At 37.0% G+C, this 24,998-nt stretch overlaps 3 protein-coding genes across 4 annotated transcripts; 1 reads left to right on the top strand and 2 right to left on the bottom strand.

The window, feature by feature from the left end:
- Nucleotides 1-1,265: 1,265 nt before the first annotated feature.
- LOC130746101 (uncharacterized) lies at nucleotides 1,266-8,227 on the bottom strand. Of its 2 annotated transcripts, XM_057598620.1 has the most exons (5): nucleotides 8,034-8,227; nucleotides 7,116-7,186; nucleotides 2,406-3,593; nucleotides 2,198-2,314; nucleotides 1,266-2,120 (listed from the first exon to the last, which is right to left on the bottom strand). In XM_057598620.1, exons 3-5 carry the CDS (start codon nucleotides 3,546-3,548, stop codon nucleotides 1,410-1,412), a joined length of 1,971 nt encoding a protein of 656 aa, XP_057454603.1. In that variant the 5' UTR covers nucleotides 3,549-3,593; nucleotides 7,116-7,186; nucleotides 8,034-8,227; the 3' UTR covers nucleotides 1,266-1,409. The 2 variants fall into 2 exon arrangements, with proteins under 2 accessions (XP_057454603.1, XP_057454604.1); XM_057598621.1 differs by lacking the exon at nucleotides 7,116-7,186.
- An 8,247-nt stretch (nucleotides 8,228-16,474) lies between these two features.
- LOC130747870 (1-aminocyclopropane-1-carboxylate oxidase homolog 1-like) lies at nucleotides 16,475-19,015 on the top strand. Its single transcript, XM_057600920.1, has 3 exons — nucleotides 16,475-17,194; nucleotides 17,722-18,043; nucleotides 18,578-19,015. The coding sequence occupies exons 1-3, from the start codon at nucleotides 16,623-16,625 to the stop codon at nucleotides 18,827-18,829; spliced, it is 1,146 nt and encodes a 381-aa protein (XP_057456903.1). The 5' UTR covers nucleotides 16,475-16,622; the 3' UTR covers nucleotides 18,830-19,015.
- Nucleotides 19,016-20,053: 1,038 nt separating this feature from the next.
- Nucleotides 20,054-22,453, bottom strand: LOC130747872 (nitrile-specifier protein 5). Its single transcript, XM_057600921.1, has 2 exons — nucleotides 22,278-22,453; nucleotides 20,054-21,149 (listed from the first exon to the last, which is right to left on the bottom strand). Exons 1-2 carry the CDS (start codon nucleotides 22,305-22,307, stop codon nucleotides 20,202-20,204), a joined length of 978 nt encoding a protein of 325 aa, XP_057456904.1. The 5' UTR covers nucleotides 22,308-22,453; the 3' UTR covers nucleotides 20,054-20,201.
- Nucleotides 22,454-24,998: the final 2,545 nt, after the last annotated feature.

Genomic DNA, 24,998 nt, shown 5'->3' on the forward strand with positions numbered 1-24,998 from the left:
ATGCATTTGAATACGTGTCATTCAGTGATTGGACATCTGTGTAAAAATGTTTTACACTAACCGTGCACAACCATTAAACTCTTTTAAAAATAAGTAAGAGTAAACTAGCAACGATATATATAATATTAAAACATCACTCCCATTTTTCTTTAAAAGAGCTAGAAAGTTATAACATTAAGTTGGCTAATATACCAACAAATGCGATTAAATATATATAATAAGAATAACTAATATGTGTGAGGGTATGTGGAACCCATATCCACTACTTTTTGCAGGTATCTACTCTGTCCAACCTCATACACATCTAGCGATTTTTAACTTATCCATGTGGATGCTTTTGCGGGTACCAGTCCAAGACTCGTTATCATCCCTACTTATATAGTCATATGAACAAGCAAGGATTTCATTAAACCCAGTAAGAGCATGGTGGCAATGCAGGTCAACTAGCCTCACTTTCAACCTGCCTAAGGCGGGTCGAGTTGAGTTGGCCCTCGTAAGTTGGTGTGTTTGACTCGAAAGTAAAAAACAAAACAAAAAATAATAATATGATGTAAAAATATTAAAGAAACATCTTTTGTTAGGTTCATAGATCAAACCAAGAAGTTGGCCTACTAAAACCAGCCAAAAATAATTAAAAATACACTTTTTCAAAAAAAAATAACTTGGCCCACAAGTTGGCTTGCCGAGTTGGTGGGTTGGCTTCCGAGTTATACGGGTTTTAAGAGCTGAATTTTCTAACTCACCCTGCCCACCTTGCATGGTTGATTAGGCCGGTTGACTCGGCAGACTGAACCCTCATTATCACCCCTATAAAAGGTTAAAAACACTTGCTCGAGAAAGTAAAATATTCCAAGGTTGCCTATACCACAATCATATAAAGATCCGGAGAAAGCAAAATATTTCAAGGTTGCCTATATCACAATCATATAAAGATCCAATCAGTTGACAACTAAACGAGTGCTAAGAGAAGGGTAAGAAAAGACTACATCAGCCTCCACAACAGTCATTTGAAGCATTTTAGAAATTTACAGTAAAATCTGTAGCTATCTAATTCCTTGCATAAGTTTGAAACCGGTCGTGCAAACTGAGTCGCTATAATTATTTGAAAACATTATTGTCTATCTTCTTATAGACTCAACCGGTATGTGGTGATTAGCTCCAAACCCCCAAATTCAAATAAGTAACCACCACTTGACATCGAACTAAACTAGGCTCTCATCAAAAGTATCTAAGCTAATCTTAACGGTAAAAAAATTGAATGACAATTGGCACATTAAACAGCATTCGAATCTCAAAATAGAACTGTTTTTCCAAATCCGGCAGTTCCTATTTAAAATCCCTCAGTCAGTCACCAGAATGAACGATAATCATAAGGAATACATGAAAGTGATTCACAATGCATGTTCAAGTTAGCGATGGTAATATGAAGGGCCAGCAAAAGAGTAACGGGCTGAAACTCGTGCAGGAGAACCTTCCAACCTGTCGCCATGATATGGCTGCATTCGATGATAATCAGGCAAAGCATCAGCAGCAGAGTATACTGAGTAAAGCCTATCTGGAACAATCTCTCTCCTTTGCAAGTTATCAGTTCCAACAACAGGTCTTCCCCCAACCAAGTAAGAGCTCGAAGTGATGTCCTCCCTACTTACATATACATCCCTAGGTGATGCACCATAGCGATACTCATAATGAGGATCCCTTACATGGTCTGAAACTGCACCACGATAATAGTTCTCGTGAGGATCCATGTGACGACTTTGTACATGAACAGGGGCATGAGCCAGGACATTGCTCCGGTAGATAGGGCCCCGGGTATGGTGTCCATAATCTCCTCCATAAGGTTCCAGTATAGGATTAACATGAGAAGTGGGAGCCACATTCCTTCTGTCTCCTTGAAGACCATAAGCTTGATAGTTCTCAGTACGATACAAATCGCGATTAATTTCTTCTCGCTGTTCAAGTTGATGTTCAACAGCTCTTTCCCTACGTGAACGGGACCATGATCCCCTATCACCATCAGGAGCTTCCCTTTCTCGAATTATTGTTTTTCGAGGGGAATGGATAGTCTGGGCAGCTGAATGAGCTCCAACTGGTCGGAAGAGTCGAGTGAGCTTCCTAACCTGAAACAGAACATGTGTAAATGATAGAGGTAAAGAGTACGACGGACAGCCCACCAGATGTAACATTCAATTCTTACCTGACTAAGAGTAAGTTCTGTTTTGAACTTGTTCCTTTCATTATAATTTTCCTTGATGGCCTTTTTGAAAACACTCTCAGGCAGCGGGTAACAATCAGAAGCAATGCTGAACCGCACCTGAAGTTGTCAATAACCAGCATATAAAATCATGATAAACAAAGACAAGACCGGAATAAATTACATAGAAATTTAAAGAAGAGAAAGTAACCTGAGCAGGAAACTTGCCATGGAAAGCCCTGGGTTCAAGCTTCATGCCACCAGAAGACGAAGCCTTGTAAATACCATACAGTAGCTTCAGATCAAAATCATAGAGGAAAAGCTTAAGTCCACGCTTGACTCCTAAAACATCATCCTTTTTACCAGCTGAAACACCCATAACACGGTAGCGGAAACAATCAGGCTTTGTCTTTGCATTGCACATAAAGATCAAACCACCAAGCCTTTCACTCTTTTTGTCCTTTGATTCACTCTTTTTGTCCTTTGATTTACTCTTTACCAGGCCAGTTTGCTTATCTTTATTTTTCCTGCTCCTAGAACCCTTCTTTGACTCTCTACGCTTCTGTTTATTTTTAGGTGTTTCTTCAGCCTTCTCTGAAGGATCAACTTGCTGCTTATCTTTTTGAGCCGGATGGCTATTCTCCATAGAATTTTTATCACTAGTGCCCCCGTTTTGACTTTCAGTCACTTCAATTTTCTCAGCCTCCTGATTTTTCTCCTTAGGCAGTTCAACAGTAATTCCATTCTTCTGGCTATTATTGTCTGGAATATGTTTCTTGTCTGCATCATGAGAACTTTCAGCATTGTCCACTTCTTTTTTGTTCTTATTTATCGTCTTCTGGCGAATCTTCTGAAGACCATTGTTCTTTTTGGCCTTAAGCTTGGCAGCCAGGGATTTCTTAACAATTTTAAGCTTTGCCTTCATTGTTCTTGGAGTACTCTTGCCACTCACTTGTTTATCAGATTCTTCAGGAAGATCAGTATCCTTCTTACTATCATCTTTTCCTGGTGACGGAGGATTAGGAGAAACTTCAGGAGGATTCTCAGTGCCCATCTTGAGGTCTTCTTGATCAGTAACCTTCTTGCTATCATCTTTCCCTGGTGACGGAGGATTAGGAGAAACTTCAGCAGGATTCTCAGTGCCCGTCTTCAGGTCTTCTTGATCAGTATCCTTCTTGCTATCATCTTTCCCTGGTGACGGAGGATTAGGAGAAACTTCAGGAGGATTCTCTGTGCCCGTCTTCAGGTCTTCTTGATCAGTATCCTTCTTGCTATCACCTTTCCCTGGTGATGGTGGATTAGGAGAAACTTCAGGAGGATTCTCAGTGCCGGTCTTCAGGTCTTCTTGATCCATAGTATATAGGTACTAGGCACAGAAGCTTCCAAAGGAAAAGTGTTGCTGCAACCAATAAAGAAAATAAAATAAATATCAATGGCTTTAAAATTGATTATATTTGATATGAATAACGAAACAATAACAATTCAATCAAGGTCGTTGCAATTGAAAAGAAAAATAGAAACGGAAAGGTAAAGGTAAAGAAAAAGGAAAAGAGGTATCCAAAATGGGGCTTCCAATTAAGGTCTGGCAAAGAAGGGAAAAGAGGAATAAGGTAGGTTGGAAAATATTGTGGGAAAATGAGTGGAGATGTCTGTTGTGCAAGTCTCTAACAAAATAGCCACATGGCAGCAAGTGATGAGAATAGTGGGTGTTGGAATCTTTGGGTGAGACAGGAGAATGCAATTCAACTATTAAGTTTTTATGAGCACATGAATTTGAGAATGCAATTCATATCAGTAGAGAAGAGAAACATAAATTGTCCTTTACTGAATTTAGTGCAAGGCAGTCGTGAAGCTACTTCAAAGTTCTATCTACTAATGTTTTGTTCCTTCTACCAGATACTCAAGCAGGCACTTCATCAGCCAAAGTAGCCCATATGTTTGGCCGCATGCAAGAAATCATTTCAACAAAATCTTTGGGTTGAATCTGTTCGAGGGATTCCATTCAATGCCTTACTGAGGCTAAGGGAACCACCAAACTCGGAGCATCTTGAGACTCTGTGTGGTCATCTATTGGTAAATTTATTTAGTTTTACCTTTTAACTAATGATGAAGTGAATCTAATGTATCCTCTAATTCTAAATTGACACAAACAGATTAGTAGACCCAACCCAAATTCTAAGACAGTATCAGAGTCTATCCTAGACCCGCTTTTTGGAGACCACTCATACATGGGCCACCCCAGATTTTCATTCTTGCTAATTCACGCTCCAGATGTCCAGCCCTGGGCGTGAGAGGGTGTGTTGAGCAGTCTCACATTGACTAGAGATATGACCAAATAAGTGTTTATAAAAGGTAGAGCAACCCTCACTTCTAAGCTAGCTTTTGGATAGAGTTATGCCTAACCCGAATTCTAAGAAAAGGTATGGCTACCTACCCTACAATAGACTTGCAACAAGTTCACATTTTCCTAGCTAGACCCCACCATGGCATGAGCTAGAAGCAAGTTACACTTTCACTAAATGGAAAATGGAGAAAACATGCCTGAAACTTTTTTTAAAATTATTTGTGTTAAGTCAACTCTGATGAATTTAAGCATCAAGTCTATGGACGCTCCACAAGTCTTGAAAACTCTCAAGTTTGACAGCCTTGATAAGTGACATGAGATGATGTTAAGGATAAACTTAGGAGTTTGAGTTTAAACCATTAGCGAGATTGAAATACATTCTTAGGATTGAGGTTGCACCTTCTAAGCAGGGCATTATCATTTCCTAAATCAAGAATGTTACAATCTGAAAGAAACAGCAGCGAGATAGCATGCAAATCAGCAATGACACGTATGGATCCTAATACAAAATTTAGACAAGATGAGGAAGATGTTGCAGCGGAAACAGAACTCTGTAAACACCTAGTAAGAAGAACTATCTATGTCATGCATGACGAGGCATAGCATATCACATGAATTAAGTGGGATTAGTCAATTCATACATATAGCCTGAGAGAAGCCAAACTGCAAGCAGCACATTGAGTATTATAAAACCTTGAGGCCACACCAGGAAAAGAGGTTTCATTTAAGAGAACGGAGTTCTGGAACTTGAGATATACGCTGATGCTAATCATGCTTAGTCACCAATTGATATAAGATCAACCATTAGGTATTGCATTTTTCTTAGGGGAAATCTTATGACAAAAAGAAGTGAGAACATGAATGTGGTACACAGATTATGGTAGAAGCACAATTCAGAGCAGTGGCTCAAGGATTTTGTGAACTTTGGTCAAAGATCATTCATCAAGATTTGAAGATCAAGTAGAATGAACCAATGACACTTTATTGTAACAATTCTGCAATCTGTATAGCCCACAATCCAGTCTAACAAAACCAAATGAGGTACAGGAGTGGATTAATTTGTACCCCTATGTGTCTACACACGGTCAGCTTAGTGTCCTTTAAAAAGGGTTAAGAAGTCCAGCAATTTAGAATACTGTATCCATGCTAGCAATGGAGAATCCTTATTAAACAGCTTGACGGGGAGGAGAAAAACTGTGGTAGTTATTTTAGGAGATATTTGGCAACCAAATATATTCCCATAATGATGTTCATGTAATTGCAGTGTCTGTTGTGACAGAAAATCCTAGGAGTCAGGGGATTAAACTTTTTGCTTCTTTCCTTTTTGTTAAGGTTGCCATTTGTGTACCTAACCCATATGGGCATCATTTGTATTAGGAATAAAATTCCATAAACATCAATCTCTGATATGGCCAATTAGAAGATCTTAATATTACCAATTTACCATAATTAACTTCTCCATAATACAAAGTACAAATTTAAAGGCCATCTAAGAATGCTTTCATTTGCAATATTTTAATACAGACAGAGTCAATGAAGAAAAGAAAGTTATATGACAAGACAACAGAAATACAGTAGGGGCATAGTTACCATTCTTGAATGGTTTGACCATAAAAATGCTATAGTAGGATGACCACCACATCAAAGATAAGAAAATACAAGATAATTTATTTGTACTATATAGCATACACATGTAAATGTTAAAAAATAATATGCAAAATACATTTCAAAATTAATATCTAAAATCCAAAATCTGAAGAAGTTCATAAAAAATTGTCGTGACAGAAGAACACAACACTAAAACAAAAACGTACGAGTAGAGATCAACTTGACGTGAACAGGGAGTCAGTGACCAAAAGGGTATTCCAGAGGTCTATTCACAGTGAACTAGAAGGGACAGTGGGTTAGGTCAGAAAGAACAGCTATGCACGTTAGTGACCACAAGTCAGTCTTGTGGAAATAGACTGAAACATAAAATGGAAGAACAGATATTCCTGAACAGATATGGACATAATTAGAGAGCTATCAGTTTGTTGGAGAATGTCATTGTTGGTTGGAAACAATAAGGGTAATTGGTTTAGTCCCCAAAAATGAAAGTGATGGCATTTCGTCTTCTTCCATCAAATCAGAGTCAGACGAGTGTGCCTATGTCAAAACAGAGACCTAAAACCATGAAAATATTCGGAGCAAATGATTTCATAACTAATAATACTATGTGGCAAAGAAGAGGGTTTCCATTTACTAAACAATTGCCACAATAGCAACGTTTTTCCAGGATAGTAGCTGAAACAAATGCAACTGAAAAACGCTCCGAAAAATAAATCTTGCAGTGGCTTGATGCTTCTCCACTCCAACCCTATAGTGCCACTATTACACGCTAATAATAAATATGAGGAAGGAAGAAGTTATATGTTTTTTAATCCCTAAAAGGAACTACACAAATCACACAATAGAGCACAAACAAAGATAAATGGACATGAAAAGTAAAGAAAGTAAAGGATAAATACTTTAAAACATGTGCACAGCATACTTAGGCATCAACCCAAATAACCACGGTTAATATTTTGAGTAACTTACCAAAAGCAGAAAAGGATGATTTAGGGTAATCAGTAATGATGAATGAATCAATTACGTCAGAGCTGCATCTTCTGTAGGTTGAAAAGTTTAAAGAATGTAAGACTAATGACAAAAACATAGACACAAAGTACAGAATTTTGGTTATTTATGCTATTTATATGCATTTAAGAATTTATATGTGTAAATAGCAAAATCTCCTAAACTTTACGATTTAGCGGTGACTCAGCAATTTACCCTTTACATCTCCCTCCCCAATTAAGGTCGTAATCCCGATTTTGACTACTATAATTACAAGTACTCACTCTCCAGACTATGCAAAATGACATGTAGTTTATACCATTCCGCTTAAATATAACGAACCAAACAGAACGGAAACACGGAATCTTAAGAGAGAAAATGAAAAACAGCCTCATCAGACGGCATTCTTCTAAGATAGATACAGTTGCAAGAGTAAATGAAAGAGAAACCAGAGAGTGTTGGACTCTAAATCAAAAAATTGCGAAATTTCGGTGAGTCAAAAACTCAACTCAAATTAATCAGTGAAGTGGGTGGGTTCACTAACACTCAATTAACAGTAACTAGCATAGATTTCTCTGATTCTCTTTGTATCATTTTTGTTTGTGAATTTCCCCTCCTCCAACTTCTACACTAGTTTTCTTACATCCCTAATAAAATCTCATCTTCTATCAAAACTAATGTAGGTTTAAATGTTAAAAAAATGGCATTTTCAATCGAGAAACAGAAATTCTATGATGATGAAAAAATGGGTACCCTAGAAACGACAGAAATTCATGAAATTTGTGATTCGTATGTTGGTAAAACAAAAACAATTGAGTGAAATTCAATCATCGTAGAAATCAAATGACAAAACACAAACGTGGTATAATCGAGAACGAGAAGAGAGAGAGAGTTAGTTACCTTGGGGAACTGAGTTAACCCGGTGGGGATCCAACGAGTCGAACGGTTGAAAGTGTGAGAATCTGCAGGGGAATGAAGAGAAGAGAAGGAAACGTGCTTCAAATTTGGCTCCTTCGCAATTCGCTACCTTGTGATATTTTCTCACCGCCAAATGAAATAGGGAGAAAAATTGAGAAGGGAGAGAAAAACGAGTGATATCATCATATTCATAGTTAAGAATAAAAAAAAGAAATTTACACTATCAACCAAATTGAAGATAGTGGAAATATCAAATATCTAATCAATTATCTCGATTTTCTATTTTAAATATTTTTAAATTTAATTATGAGATGAGAAATATATGGGTTACAATTGAATTGTATGTTACCATTACCTTAAAAACCGACCTAAGAGCTAAGAGAGCAAATAAAGAGACTAAAATAACCTAAAGAGCAACGATCGACCTGCCAAAATTCTGAAATTTAATTGCCCTCTAAACAACAAAATCATGATCTACAACTGCTAAACACGCTGAGGACCCGGAGGATCCTAAGGCTCCATGAGCACCAACTCATTACCCATGACTGTGAAAACGTCCGACAAAGTACTCTTATTTCATTCGTGTATGACGCAGGATCAATACTAGTATTGAATATTTAGTTGATTAATATTATTTGTTAAAAGGAGTCAACTTAGATTATAGTATAGTTTTTTAAAGACCAGCAATTTTTATATTTACACACAAACATAAACTATCAATTTTTTTTTAAATCACAAAATAAAATCAATTTTTTATCACTTTTTTAAGCAGACACAAACATACCCATTATCATCGTTCATCAATTATGAAACCAAATGGACAATATTAAACACGAGGGGGATAAAGACTATTTCAATCAGAATCTCAATATAATAACTTCTAGTGTTTTCACAAAAAGTTGTGACTCAATCAAGATAAACCTTGATATCAATCCCATTATCAATAAGTGATTGAACTACAGCTCTGATTTTCCCTTCGAACTTGTCCCTATCCCTTGGAGTATAAGAAGCAGTGTAAACATCAGCCTCTCTTGCTCTTTCAGCTAAAATCCGACCAATGGCTATGCACGCCGGTATGTCAGAACGAGATCGAAGAACAGCTTTAATGTCCTTGGAGTTGGTACCAGCAACTGCAACCTGTTTGCTTGTCACCCTATGAGTGACTGAAGCTGATACAAAGCGTTTTGAGATAAACACATCAAGTGTGAAAGGCTCCATGAAGGCAACTGTTCTTTGTTTGAATGATACATGCTTATTTGGATTCTTTGACTTCTTCCCTTTTTGGTATGTGTAAGGTCGGCTGTTGTCATCATCAAGGAAATCCTCTACCCCAAAAAAGCTTCTTGGTGCCATATGAACCTGTATTATAAAACAAATGAAACACAAATACTTAGACCCTGTCTGAAAGAACTTATTTGTATGCAAGACAGTTTTAAACTTATTTTTATAAACTGTTCAGATTAGCTTAGGAATAAGTGTTAATTGTCATAAGTGCTTAATTAAACTGTTTATCCCAACACACCCTTAATATATGATTCACCTCAAGCTGTCATGTAATGTTTTTTGATGCTTCATGCAATTTCATCAGAGCTGTTGAATTGTGATTTCAACTTTGATCTGATAAAAACCAATTAACTGGTAGTTTCACACACAGACAACAACAGATTCGGAATTACAAAGTGCTACATGCCCTGTTGAAATGCACAATTCCATGATGAACAGTAATAAACGGTACTAGATAGAAGCATATGGGGGGACCATCAAATTCATAATGCAAGTGCATACACATGGCGAGTGTACATATCATGGCAACTATCAGGAAAGTGAACTCAAATATGAACTAATTTAGGTAACTCCAAATAATTTTCTTGGACTGTGGTAGTACCAGTTTTGACAGGGTAGTAGTAATAATTCCCATATTTAAACCTTACAAAACTTGCAGAACATGGACCAGAAATCTTCAACAGAATGTACACTCGAAGTTGATGTAAGTATCTAGAACCTACTGTAAATAAACAAATAGTCACGAAATTTCAGAGTCCACACAACAAATATGAGGACCTGAACCAGTATGACAAACACCATACACTGTACTGTATTTGGCCATGAAATGAAACCAGCAAAAACATATTTAGTTTCAAAAAGAAGTACTTTATTAAAAAATAGAAAAATTTGAGATGTTTGGATTAAGTATACAAGTCTTTTTACATAACAGATGTATCCTTTAAAAAAAAACTTAACAGATGTAAAAAAATCTGTTATTGCAGAGAAAAGAAGTACTTCTCCATTCTCCCCATATGCAAAAGTACAAGTTGGATGAGAATGGGGACATGAGAGAACTTTTCACGAAGAAATTCTTGGAAAATACATTCAAAATCTCACAATAAATGTTATTATAATTACCAGAATTTGACATGTCAACATGCCAATTGAACCCAATATAACTTCATAAGCATCAGGGATTCATATTTATTTCAATAGTTTGCATTTGATTCCCATATTCATCAATGAAATGAATTATTAGATAAATGAATAACTTCAATTAGAAGCATTATCTAGCAACAAAAAATGGAAATATTGTTTTCGAGCTTTATATCTGAAACAGATAATTTCCACCTAATGTTGCACTCTGAGCCAATCGCTTCAATTATTATTCAGCCAAATGCAACTGTTCTAGTAAATAGATGAGAAGGAAATTCAAGAAACAGTAAAATTATTAATTGAAAAATTAGAAATGAAACTGAGTTTTAAAGGCCAGAAGACTTTACTTGTCCATTGTGGAAAAAGCACGAGGGCACATAAATCCATGGCAAGACTCTATTTCCTTCACAAGTGTAAGCACTGGTTCTGCATATTCTACCAAATGCTTGCTTCAACATGTTTCTCAGATACCCAATAATAACTTCTATTTAGCAGAAACACACTTCAGCTTGTGGAAAATGGGATTAATCGGAAACAAACTGCTCCCTGTAAGAAGATTTATTTAAAACTATAATCCAAATAGCAACAGCAATAATAGTAATAATGATAACAACCTTAACTATACAGTTACCAGATGCAACATTTTGACAGGGATCAGTTATGCGAATACATTATATTGAATTAAATACATGATAATCCTATTAGAAACTAGAAAGTAGCAAGCATGTAATGTGTGCACCAGTGAACGTGGTGGTTTTATCAAATTAAGACTAAGAACTATACTGTATTTGCTCAATCCCTGAATGAAATTATACTATGCAAATATATAGGCTAGGTCACAATTCAATATAGTTCAGTCAAACTTAACTGAACGGGTAGCATCCCACATGAAGCGAACTGATTTTATGATTTAGTGAACAGGTTTTGGCTGAGTGAATGGTTTTGAGCCAATTTGAAACAAATTTAACAATTTTCATAGTTCACTGCAAATATTATAGTAGGCACAAAACATTATCATATCAACTCCCAATGATACTTTACATATCGTCAAGTCTAACTAATAAATTAGCATTTCAATGTAAAGAAAATTAATCATGTTTTGCAAGAGATAGCGATAAGGTGGTGGACAGTGAGCTGGATGGATGGTACCATTTTCATTTACTAATCATAACCAATGAATTTGTGCATTTTTATGATGTCTAAACTCTAAAATGCAGTTTCTCAAATCTCAAGCTTTAGATTATACCAATACCTGAGAGCTTTTTTTCATCAAATGCAAATGCCTTAACTGAAGCATTTTAACAAACACCTTACATGCAACTATCTGAAACTCATTAAGAACCCTTCAGGCTTCAAACCCATTTCCACAAACACCTCACATGCATAAAAATAAGGAAAGATGTTACACACTAACATAGGACGTGAACATTGAATTAAGGGTCGGTTAAAACCAGTTCAAGCTCAGGAACTGTTTAGACTCTGCAAGCAAATAGAGTGTAATGTAATCGAGTGAGAGAGAGAGAGAGTACCTTGTGAAGAAAATAGATAGGGAAACAGAGTAATTTTCCGACCACCGGAAAAGAGTGACGCCGGCGAGGGGCCGTCAATCGCAGCCTAACCAAAAGTGCAAGACCGAGTGAAGTGAATCACAGAGTAGAGAGACAGAAAACATGGAGTGGAAAGTCCTTTACTGTGATAAATATTTTAGTTATCCATTTTATTTAATTTTCTTAATTTTTTTATTTATAAATGGTCACTTTAATACTTTTTTTTTTTTGATAACAACATACTACTTTGATTAATTAGAAAAGTCTGCTGCCAGGTGTAATAGGATATCCAGAGGCGGATCGCCCCACCATACACAGTCTTGATACAAAAAGCTCTCAGCAGCTAAGGCATGAGCTACTCTATTAGTCTGTCTATATTCAAACAGTAAAGAGAAATTGTTAAGACTATCAACTAGTTGCTGGCAATCTAAGAGAATGTGCTTCAAAGAGGGAAAGTCATTGGGACTTTGAAAAGCCTTTACCAGCTGCTGGCAATCTGAAGAGAAATTCAAGTGGTCTAATTCCCAGCTAACTGCCATATTCAGAGCCCATCTGAAGCTAACAGCTTCTGCCAGTAAAGGATCCATCCTGTATTCCTCGTAGTGAGTTGCAGCTACTTGGAACTCTCCTTTATCATCTCTAACTACTAGTCCAAAACCTGTGCCCTGTTCTCCAGCCCATCCTGCATCAAAATTAAGTTTCAGGAAACCTGCAGGAGGAGTTTTCCATGTAGGATCAGAATTCCTTGAGGTGGCAATGCTATTATGTGACTGGTGGCTCAACCATTCTGACCTCATATTACTGGCTAATTGTACTGCTCTTTTTGAATCAGGGACTGCTTTGTTGAAGAGGCTATCATTTCTTGATTTCCAAATGCTCCAGCAAATCATAGCAACCTGCTCCATTATATCCATAGGCATCTCTTCATTCACTTGCAGCAACCATTTGTCTAAATCAATACTGATCTCTCCAGTCCTTATAGCTAGACTTGAAAAGAACCAAACCTGTCGAGCCCAGCTACATTTCAGAAAAAGATGAGCAGGGGATTCCTCTACAAATTCCCCACAGAGTGGGCAGAAAGGGTCAACATTGATGCCTCTTTTCCTCATATTTTGCTGGCATGGAATTGATCTGTTCAGTAGCCTATATATAAAATGCTGCACTTTTTTAGGGATTTTTAAGCGCCATATAAAATTGCAGTCATTCCTGGATACAGAAGAGGAGGCCACATCAGCAATCTTCTTTTGAATGAGCATTGAGTAAGCTGTCTTGACTGAGTACTGGCCACTAACATTATGTTTCCAGATCAACAGGTCATTCCTCTCTGACCAAGCTAAAGGTATTCCTTTTATTTTTATAGCCTCATTTGGGTGAAAGATCAGGTCCACTAACTCTGTTTTCCATCCTCTTTGCACACTATCTATAAGGTCTTGTACTTTGGCTATTGAAGGGAGCTCTTTGACAGAGCTAAGCACTTTGCCACTACCTGGGCCAGGAAGCCACGGGTCACCCCAAATGGAAACTGATTGTCCATTACCAATCTTCCAGATAGAGCCCTCTTTAATCACATCTTTGGCAGCACAAATACTTCTCCAGGAGAAACTAGGCCTATAGCCAATAGAAGCTTGGAGGATTGAGGACCTGGGGAAGTATCTTGCCTTAAGGCTATGGTCACTTTAATAACACTAATCTTTTCTTGATCGACGAAATTTCTCATCTAAAAAACATATGTCTTTTAACTCTTACCGCTTGACCACTGACTAGTGAAAAGTGATCCTTGAAAACCTCAAAAGAAAGTCCAACAAAAACATCATATCAGTAATATACGAAAGAAACCAACCTAACAACCATGCCGAAGAACAAAGATCTTCCTTGTCGAAATACATAAAAGGAGACAGTCTTCGATTACACTCCGAAAAACCCATGAGAAAGAGAAGAAGAGCTCTACAAGAATCGCCTTAATCTTGAAGCAACAATATTAGTTGTAGTCTGTTATGCCTTGTATCGCTACTTCATCTTAACATTCATAAGTCATCCCCAATCTAATACTTGTCGTTAAGGCTCTCCTTGCTCCTCCTTTTATCTGCCTCTTGGCTTCACCTTCTTATGACGACCTCTCTTCCTAAGCAACTTGACCTCAGAACCTCCATCCATCAGCACCGCCAAAACTCTGGCGCAAGCTAACCTTAATGACAGAATCTCTGGAAACAGAGTCTCATCTGGTATCCTTGACACTAGAGCAAGAAACCTAGAAGAAAGCGTAGACATATTCTCTTCATCTTCAAAGCACGGCCTCAGAGCAAGACTCATACTCTTCCCCACACGGTCATCGCACCACCGACTATGACAAGAATCCCCCAGCCTCCTTATAAACCCCTCCCCAACGCCTTTTCGAAACGGAGGTCTTCGAGACTGTAAGTTTAAAATTGAAGTGCTAAAATTGAATTTGATTACGTTTAAAATTGAATAATAATAAATTGACATTATTAGTTTCATTCAATAATAACATGTCTTTTTTTTTAACGGATGTCCTCACCCGTTTGAGAAATTGTTGTATGTCCCTTCCAACAAATATTTTTCATGGGATTCGAACTTATGATCACATCTTTACGTGGCCTAATTTGCTTACCACTAGACAACACTTTATTGTTTCGATAATACCAAATTAGTTTCATTCAATTTGTCTACGTTCCATTCAATTATATCAATAATATAAAAGAGTTTTACACAAACATCTAATTATATCTCTCTATTTTTAATTGTAAATATTTTTAAACTCAAAATTAGTTATGATTTGATAAATTAGTGGATTCTAATTGGACGGTTGTAGGTGCATAGTAATTAAACTCGTGATTGTTTATGTTTGAATAGAAGTATATATACTTACGAGTTATGATATGTTCACACTTCATTTTCTCCCTCATCTTATTTTCACTTATTTTATGTTCTTATATCACTCTTCTTTTACTATCACATGCATCACCTATCATATGTTTGTGCCCACTAGGGTGGACTCTTTAAAAATTGGTCCACCGGTAGTCCACCCGTTAATTACCGTTAGATTTTGGAATTTAGGAATATTTCTTAGATGGATGGCTAGGATTGAGAGGATGATAAAAGGGCAAAAATGTAATATACTTTCTTTTATTAATTAAGAAATAAAACAAAAATAATAATTTCTTCCTGATTTCATCAAATAAGTATTAGATTTCAACAAATTTCATCAAGTATCATCAAATCCCAGATTACCAGTATCATGAAATCCATATATGTCCATACTCATCAACCAAACATGTAGAAAAAAAAACTAAAGAAGCTTTGAATTAATAAAAGAAACAACTTTTCTTATAAATTGGATGAATCAAACTTCAATTCTACAATTTTTCCCAAAATATAACAGTATCAGAAAAGAAAAAAAAAATCAGCGACAAAAGCGGCGAGGGAGGAGCGACATTGGAGTCACCGGCGGCAGAAGGTTTGGCCTTGACGGAGTTTTGTCCACCACTGCCGCGCCGTGAGAGCGAGCGAAGAAAGAAAGCGTCGTGAGTGTTGTGTGAAAATGTCACGGTGATAACATACCCTTAACCCATCTTCCCAATCCGACATCGACAAGATCGAGAATCTCATCCACGCATCTCCGGCCACCGTCTTCCCCGCCAGACCACCCAGTCCCCCACGCGCCTCCATCCCCGTCACCACCTCCTCGCTCCTCTTCCTCCCAAATCCTCCTCCTCCTCCTGCCAACCCCCAGTTCCAAAACCCATCTCTCTCCCTCCACCCGACCTAAAATTTCTTCCTCCGGCTTCGGACCCGCCCCCAACACCCTCACCGAGATCGTCTGGGACATCGTCAAGCACGATCTGGAAAAATCACTCTCTTTCTCACCAACAACGAGAAAGGTAAAATCGAAGCCTTAAGCAGTGTTGTGTTTTTCTTGCCGTGACTGAAAGTGGGTATGGTCCCATCACCGATGTCGACGTCGCCGGAGAGGATGGAGGATTTGGATCTGGTATTGTGGGTCTGGTGAAGAACGAGCAGAAGGGGGAGAAGAAGAGAAGATCCAGATCTGGTGAAAGAGGAAAAGGATTTTAGGGTTTAAATTTTTTTTAACAGGTAAATTACTAAAATCACCCTTGGTCCATGGGTGGACCAATTTTTAAATTGACCACCCTAGTGGGCACCTATGTTTTAATTCTCTTTCTTCTCATCCTTTCTCTCTCACCAGGTCGAGGTGGAGAGGTGTCAAATTAACATTTTTAAAAGATGTTTACGATGTAATGATTTACTCACACCTCACTTTCTCTTCCATCTTATTTTTACTTTTTTCTTCTTATTTCTCTCTACATTTCCTATCATATCATATTATCATTCATTTCTTTATTTTTTTTTGTCTCATTTGATCAAGGTGGAGGTGGAAAAGGTGAAGAAACTAATATTCTTTTTCCTAAGGAAACATACAAGGCTGCCTCTAGTTTATTCACGCCTGTGAGGAAAACTGAAATTAAAATATTCTTCCATCTTCCTAGTCCTTGTTCCTCTCTGCTTTGACCCTTCATAGTTGCTTTTGTTGCAGAATTAAGGAGCACAGATAGAGTCTCTCAAGATGGTGGTCACAACAACAGAGAATTTGGGGCCAGGAAGTGATACTGTTTCCACTGATTATGACAGGAAAAGTGAGCTCAAGGCATTTGATGATTCAAAAGCTGGTGTTCAAGGTCTGGTAGAAAATGGTGTGACAAAAGTTCCACGCATGTTCTACTGTGGACAGTCTAATAATCTCAGTGATGGCTCAACTAGTAGTGGTGATTCTAATTCAAAGTTGAGTGTTCCTACTATTGACCTCACTGGCATCATCCATGGTGATGATCATCTTTTGCGGGATGAAGCTGTGGAAAAAGTTCGACATGCATGTGAGAAGTGGGGCTTCTTTCAGGTAACAAATCATGGGATTCCAACTCATGTTTTGGATGAGATGATCCAAGGAACTTGCAGGTTTCACCAACAAGATGCCAATGTGAGGAAACAATACTACACCCGTGATCTCAGCAGCAGAAAAGTTGTTTACCTTTCCAATTTTACTCTTTACCAAGACCCTTCTGCTGATTGGAGGGATACACTTGCATGTTTCTGGGCACCTCACCCACCAAAACCTGAAGAACTTCCAGCAGTTTGTAGGTTTGTGATGCCAATTTCTCTAGTATTTTTCTAATTGGTGATCATATCTTTTCTATACTGCAATTTGGGTTATAGGAATATAGTAAATTTGACTACTTAATGGCTTGATCATGGTGTCCTTTCTTTAGTAGGTGACTTAAAATTTTGCCCTATTATTATAGAATTTTCTTTGGATTTTGGCCGCGTTTGGAAAATCTTACCTTATAGCATAAACGCTTATGCAAGTATTTGTGTATGTTTATGAAAATAACTTTATTATGACCTACTTATCAGCTATTTTGAACTTATTTTCATAAGTTGCTTAGATTAACTTATCAATAAATGCTTATATCTATCTACCTATAAGTTATTTTGAAACATGTTTATGTGATAAACGTTTATTAGCACTTAATTAAGCCGTTTAACCATACACACCTTTAGTTATTTAAATGTAATGTTTTTATTTCAATTTTTAGTTCCCTTATAGTTAGAGACCCACTAAAGTGGGACTTCTCTGTGTCTCTGATAAGTTGATAACAAACCTGCAGTGATGTTGTCATTGAATACTCAACAAAAGTAATGGCGCTTGCTTCTGATTTGTTGGAGCTAATGTCAGAGGCTCTTGGTCTTAATCGATTTCACCTTAAAGAAATGGGTTGTGGTGAAGGGATGTTTCTTATGGGTCACTATTATCCAGCATGCCCCGAGCCAGAATTAACTATAGGCACTAGCAAGCACTCGGACGCTGATTTCTTGACAATACTCTTGCAAGATCAGATTGGTGGCCTTCAAGTTCTTCATGACAATCAATGGATTGATGTACCTCCCATACAAGGAGCTCTTATAGTGAACATTGGGGATCTTCTGCAGGTGGTTTTTTAACTATAGTAGAGTTTAGAGTAAAGAGAATTGTTGTGTGTGTGTGTGTGTGTGTGTGTGTGTGTATGTGTGTTAGTTTGAAATGGTAAATCCATGACATATCTTGTGCTGGAATTATAGGGTATTGATAGGAGAAAGAGAGTGAAAATCAATACATTGTGCTTTAGTAGATTGATATGGTATGCAAAATACTAAGAAAATAAGAAAAGTTTAAGATTAGCACCTGTCCAAGCTCAGTAATATGAGACTCATAACCCATAAACCCAAATTAAAAAAGAAAACAAATTCGGAAATGTAAGAAACTCAGGAAACAACTAAAACAAAACAAGTTGGTTTAACTAATGATTTTGGGATTGAGATCCCATGTTACCAACTGGTGTCTCATAGTGCTATACTGCTATTGATAAGCCAGAGTCCCCTCTGGAGTTATTTCTAATGTCTAAAAATGTGGCCAAGGTTATATATATACATGTCAAATAAGAATTGAATATTGACTATGATCTGTTTAACTGTTTTTGTGTGCAGCTTTTGACTAATGACAAGTTCATTAGTGTTCAGCACAGAGTTTTAGCAAACCATATAGGCCCAAGAATTTCAGTTGCATCTATTTTTAGATCAAATACACCTGAGGCTATATCAAAAATCATTGGTCCAATCAAGGAGCTCTTATCTGAAGACAATCCACCAATATACAGAGAAGCTCCTTTAAAAGAGTACTTGGCACATCGTTTTGCAAATGGCATTGGAGCTTCAGCACTAGTACCCCTCAAGTTGTGAGTTTGATTGAACAATTGCATGCAATCTTGATGTTTTTGGAATGACCTTTGGTTTTATCTTATTTTGCGAAACTTTGTGGTGTGGATTCAAGAAGAACCAAAAGCCAAGCTATATATGTTTTGTGCTTTTTTTTAATAATGTATCCGTTTAAATTGCAGAAAACATTTATGCATCTTGGTTCTTAGATTTGAAGTATTCCACCCAAATATGAAATATCAATATAAAACTTGAGTGAAGCTTTGTAACGTTCATTTCAGTGGTCTTCAGGATATAAATTAAATTAAAATAAATGAAGTCCTTTTAGGTATATGTGAGATTCTATTGCTAGATAATGGCAGAAAGATGAATCATTCTTGTGCTAATGTCATTTATAGTATCCGCAAATTGATTACTAGAGATACTCAAGTTTGTGGCAGATGCTCTAGCTAAGTATGGGTGAACTTTGCAGGATTAGATGAGAGTTTTTGAAGTTCTTCATAACCTTTGTTCGGTTCAATTTACTTTAGATAGTGCATAAAGATTTATCAAAGAGCTAGTTGTAGATTTTGCTTTCTTTGTTTTAGTTTAGGATCTTGTTTGATTCTGCTGTTAGCTCTTTTGATTGATGGAAAAGATTTGTGAGATTCTATTGTAGATTATGCAAATTGAAATTTGTGCGAGGCATTAGGTTTCATTGCATGATATATTCCTTACAACTAATTTCCACCAACAAATCAAATGTGTTTGCCTTATTTGAGCTTATGTTATAAAGTATTCATTATGCAAGTGTTTGGATAAACTCATGACCTACCTATAAGCTCTCTTAAGCTTATTTTTATAGTTTTCACCGGTTATTTTGAGTTATTTCAAATCAACTTCTCAAATGAGCTTGTGAAGAAGCCCTTGATGTTGGTGATTTTAGTTTGGATTTAATATGAAGATTTTGGAACAAACTAAGAAGTTTCATAGAATTGTAAATCACTTATGATCGTCTAGAATAAAATAATCTAATTTTTAAATATTTTGTTGAAAAATAAATTCTTTAAAAAACATTGTAAATTACATTTAATTTAAATTTCAAATAAAATGCAGTACAGATACAGTGGACTTAAAGTAATACCCTTGATTATATCCTTTTTTTTTTTTGGTCAACCTTGCTTATATCCTTCAACACTACCTTTAAACAAGAAATTAGGAAACCCAAACCAACACAGAAGAATAAGTAGAGACACCAAAGCATATCCATATAGCAATTATCACAACTTGATTTATTCCAGCACATTCACAAACTGAAAACGTTAATTACCCAAGATTCCAATGTTTACATGCCATATTGTTCTCTTACCATCATGCACACACATTCACATAATAACTGACATTTATTCACACCAAACTAGCCTTGAGAAAGAGCAAGGAAAAAAATGTCATCAAGCCTATCGTTACTAGGAGAGTTGCCACCATAAACCAGTAACCCTTCTCGACCATCTCGCTGAGCACCAGCAAATGCACACCACCCCCTAGGTCCGGGATGGCCACCGGATTCCACCTTGTCTTCTAACCTAACCCACACCAGTGTCTCAGTGTCCAACACATAAACCTCACCAGAAAATTGGCCAGCACCCATGTGACCTTGGTCACTAGGGTCTATTTCCCCACCATAAACAATCACATGTTTCCCATCACTAACATTGGAAAACACACTACGGGCCGTGGGCTTCTGCCCAGTCGTTTCAACTTGGGCCCAGGTTTTGCTGCCCAAATCAAAGTAATGAACATCATCCATTTCCTGTCCAGCAAACCCATACACAACCCATATTTTCCCCTGGGCCACCGCCAAGCCCGGCCCACCTCTTCCCTTGCAAGTCTCCCCAGGAGAAGGAAACTCCACCCACTTGTTGTCAACAACATCAAAGGCCCACAAATCATTGAGCCTACCGGCCACCCCACAGCCGCCGAAGACATACACGTGTTGGTCATCAGCGGCAGTGGAGTGGTAGCTCCGGTGAGGAGGCCCAACATCACCACTTGAAATCAAGGCCCAATTGTTGGACTTAATGTCAAAAGAGTAGAGCTCGTTAAGTTCATTGTGCTCAGCATCCCTTCCACCAAATACATAGATGGTGTCTCCAACTGCAGCCATTGTGACACCAACACGTGGCGGTGGGATGTTCCCTGATGCATCGGCAACTGACCAGGTCAAAGTCTCTAGGTCGAACACGTGTAGCTTGTTATCGATGGGGACACGTGGCGCGAATTCACCACCAAATGCATACACTTTATGTCCTACTATGGCAATGGCATGGGAACTTCTTGCTCCTTGCCCAGTTCCCTTTTGATCAAGCTGATACAAGAATCAAATAGTATATGAATCCAAATATTCGGTTTTAAGAAATTTGAACATAGTCGCTTTTTAAGATATTAACTTGTTATTTTGCTGGTGCAAAGGCTGAGGGGCAGTAAAGGATCAAATTCATGAATTGGGTCAACTTAAAGATCCTATGGAGATTAGAACCCCTTTTCACTTAACCGATGTTCATTTGTATGGATTGCATTTTGGATGATAAAATAGAATAACAATTATTTAAAATTGACAGCTAAAATTAGAACAAAAATATATATACAACTGAAATTATTAAAATAGATATGTCTCCGAAGGATAACTCAAGTGGTAAAAGAGACATTGATTGGGGAGGGGAAGGCCCCGGAATCAATACTTGAAGGATATAATTTATAGTTTCGATGTAAAAAAAATTAAAATAAACGTGATTGAAAACTTTATTTTGACCTGGAATCCTAATCCTATTGCAACCCTCTGTGGCCTATATCAGCAGGGTAAAAACACAAGAGGAGTCCTGAACCCCCAACTTTTCATTTCATCAACATCTCCCTCAGTTATTTAGAGTGTGTTTGTGAGTTGAGTTTTGGGCAGAGTTGAGTTTTGAGGCTTGTGAGAAACTCTCCCTTTGTTTGTGAGAATTTAATGAGGGGAAGGGTTTGAGAAATTTTTAAAAACTCACTAAGACCCTCCTTTAATTGTTTTTTGAAGTTTCCCCAAATTTGAGGGTTTAGATAAATTTAGAACTTGTAAACAAGGGAAAAGCTTACCCTCTCCCCCATCACTTGCCCTCACTCCCCTAAAATTTCACAAACACATCTTAACAACAAGTTCTCCTTGAATCTTAGATGCTTAAGAGCTTAAGAATCTTAAGCATCATAGGTGTGGAGGAAATCACTATATCTCTAAACATCTTATTCACTGTTTCACAATAATTGCAAAAATATTGCTTTAAGAAAAGGCAATTTATAAAAAATAGTCCTTCTTCAAAATGATTACCAAACGCTTACCATCAGTGAAATTAATCAGTGACAGTGAAATATAGAGTTCAAAAAAATAGTAAAAAAGAATACAACAATTCAACAAATCTATAGAAGAATGATCAGAAATAAATGGAAGGAACAGAGAGCTTACCTTAACCCAACTGCCATGAACCGCTGCCATTGCTGGAACTTGAATACCCCCAAAGAGTAACACCAAATGATCAACCAAACAGTACAATCGCTGTGTTTATGGGATACCTCAGATGTTAACGCCTTATATATAGATGTGACTGGTTACTTTAATGCTTATTCAACAGTAACATCCTATTCCTCTCACAAGAGAGAGCCGTTGAAAAAATAATAATTAGAAAAATAGCATTTTTCATCTATTATTTCCTCTAAATCTCTCTTCTAAATATGGGACATGGTCCACTAATATTTTGACACAAGCTGAAATTTTCTAGTGAATTTTTTTTTTACATGGGTAATATAGGAAATATGGTTTATTCTTATATTTAATTGATATTGTTTAACCTGTGGGTTGGTTCAGCCTACAGGTTTTGGTGGCATAGATCATGCCTCGAGGATGCAATAAAAAACTTTCTTGTGTGCTGATGTAATACAAAATTAAAATGGGAATGTCACAGTGGGCAAAACTATGAACTTGGCACAATATCCACTATATGCTTTCTTTTCGTACAAGGGCACGTCAGATTTTTTGTTTCCTGTGGATATAATAAGGACTGCTTCAATAAGTTTCGGCTAAAAATATCAAGAGTAAAATTCCATTCACACTCATGAAAAGGTCGAAATGGAATGGGAAAAAAAGTATAAGGAGAAAACAGAAATAACTTAAGAAAGTATGAGACATGATGCCATATGATTAAAAAAGAAAGAAAGATATAGATAAAAAATAAATGAAAATGAGGTGGATGTTTGAATGAATTAGAGTCTGTTTGGTTTGAGAAAATATTTTCTGTTTTTATTTTTCATTTTCATTTTTTAAAAATAGTTTTCATTTTCAAAGTTTTTAAATTAAAAAACATGCATTATTGTTTTGACTTTTTGTTTTTATTTACTTTATAGTTTTCATCGCTGTTGTCATTACTGTTATTGCCGTTACTACCATCACCATTGTTATTGTTGTCCCCCACCACCATTAATTGTCCATGATGTCAACCCCACCACCACCTTCACTGCTTCTGCCCCACCGTCACCACTGCATCACCACCTTCACTACCACCGCCACCACCACCGTCACCAACCTCCACCATCACCACTTTTCATCTTATTAGTTGGTATTTGCGGTGGTGGTGGTAGCGATTGTGGTGGTGATGGTGGCAGCGCTAGTGGTGGCACCAATGGCAGTGGTAGCGGCAATGAGGGTAGTGGCGACGACACTAGCAACGGTGGTCGTAGTGGCAATGGTAGTAACAGTGACTATGGTGGCAGTGGTGATGGCAATGGTGGTGGCAGTGGTGGTGGTTGTTGTGACGGGGTGACAAAGGTGGTGGTGGCTTTGATGATGGTGGTGGTTGGGGTGTGATAGTGGCACTCATGATGATGGTAGTGACGGTGGTGACAACTCATTTTCATTAAGTGAAAATGAAAATGAATTTTTTTATTTTCTATTTTAGTCATATTTTTAAAAATACTTTCTAAGAAAACATTTTTTAAATCTCAACCAATCATATTTTCAGGTTTATTATTTTATTTTTTCAAAAATGGAAAATAGGCAAACCAAACTACCCTTATATCTCAAAAATGAAAAGCTTTTCAACATGTATGAAACCTTTTGCCAAAACTCCAAACGGATAGTTTCAATAATTTAACCTGAAGTTTTTTTATAAAATTAATTGAAGCTAAAGATAGATTTACATGCCCACTTCCCATATCACAGGTTCAAATGCAACAAGATGATATACATTAAAAAAATTAGATGATGGATACGATGTAATGTTAATTTAGGGATCTATGGAAAGGACCCAACACGAAACAAGTTGTGTTTAGTTTTTCAAAATATGCTAATAATTAAAATGATATTTAAGGGGAAATTGTTGATCCAAAAGCTGAGATAAAGTCAAGCACATTTGTTTTTTTTTATAAGTCATAAATATATATTAAGAGAAGTACAATGGGTACTTTAACCCAATACATGAGAAAAGAAAGAAATAAAAAAAGAGTAAAAGCTAGCAACAACCAAGGACAAGAAGTAGTAGCACAAAAACCATGTACTACTAATAAGCACTCACCCAAACTTTGGAAGGAAGATTAGAGAAAGTAGGCTCATTAAAACCTTGCTAGGAAAAACTCCATTGGAAAAACCTAGTAAGGAAAAAGAGTACTAATTTCTAAAGTGAAAGCCAACCTTGCAAAGAGATACAAACCCAACCCAAAAATTAAAGAGTCAAAATCCAGCCCTACTGCAATATACAACCTACCAGTAATATAGCTATCAAATATCTCCCAGAGCTGCCCCAAAAGAGAGTCAAAATAGATCATATGGAACCTTGCAGACAATAGCCAAGGAATAGTCACTCTATAACCCATCAGAATCATCACATTACCACCAAAGCAACCAACAAATAAGCATTATGGAAAACAGAACTACACGAGCCTGCCAGCAAGATAATCAAGTGTACCCCTCCATTTGTGAATCAAGCAATAGATTGAAGACGGTGAATTGGATGCCGTTTCCATTCATAGAGAGAATATAAAAAACCAGGAAATTTCGCCTTGAACCAAAATCATGAGCGGACATGAATTAAATCCAGAATATTTCTACTGTCAAAATGTCCATTACTGAAAATTAAGGCGTTCCTTGCCAGCCACAAAGACCAAACTGTTGCCATCCAAATCAGCACAAGGCCAC

Source organism: Lotus japonicus, chromosome 3 (genome assembly GCF_012489685.1).
Source record: "Lotus japonicus ecotype B-129 chromosome 3, LjGifu_v1.2".
NCBI lineage: Eukaryota > Viridiplantae > Streptophyta > Magnoliopsida > Fabales > Fabaceae > Lotus > Lotus japonicus.

What these genes read in the sequence shown, in the direction of transcription:
- LOC130746101 (XM_057598621.1), bottom strand. Translation starts at nt 3,548, where the DNA reads ATGGATCAAGAAGACCTGAAGACCGGCACTGAGAATCCTCCTGAAGTT. An exon ending in ATGGCAAGTTTCCTGCTCAG is followed by an intron (nt 2,315 to 2,405) that starts GTTACTTTCTCT and finishes TGACAACTTCAG; the next exon opens with GTGCGGTTCAGCATTGCTTC. An exon ending in CAGAACTTACTCTTAGTCAG is followed by an intron (nt 2,121 to 2,197) that starts GTAAGAATTGAA and finishes GTTCTGTTTCAG; the next exon opens with GTTAGGAAGCTCACTCGACT.
- LOC130747870 (XM_057600920.1), top strand. Translation starts at nt 16,623, where the DNA reads ATGGTGGTCACAACAACAGAGAATTTGGGGCCAGGAAGTGATACTGTT. An exon ending in GAACTTCCAGCAGTTTGTAG is followed by an intron (nt 17,195 to 17,721) that starts GTTTGTGATGCC and finishes ACAAACCTGCAG; the next exon opens with TGATGTTGTCATTGAATACT. An exon ending in ACATTGGGGATCTTCTGCAG is followed by an intron (nt 18,044 to 18,577) that starts GTGGTTTTTTAA and finishes TTTTGTGTGCAG; the next exon opens with CTTTTGACTAATGACAAGTT.
- LOC130747872 (XM_057600921.1), bottom strand. Translation starts at nt 22,307, where the DNA reads ATGGCAGCGGTTCATGGCAGTTGGGTTAAG. An exon ending in TTCATGGCAGTTGGGTTAAG is followed by an intron (nt 21,150 to 22,277) that starts GTAAGCTCTCTG and finishes TTCTTGTATCAG; the next exon opens with CTTGATCAAAAGGGAACTGG.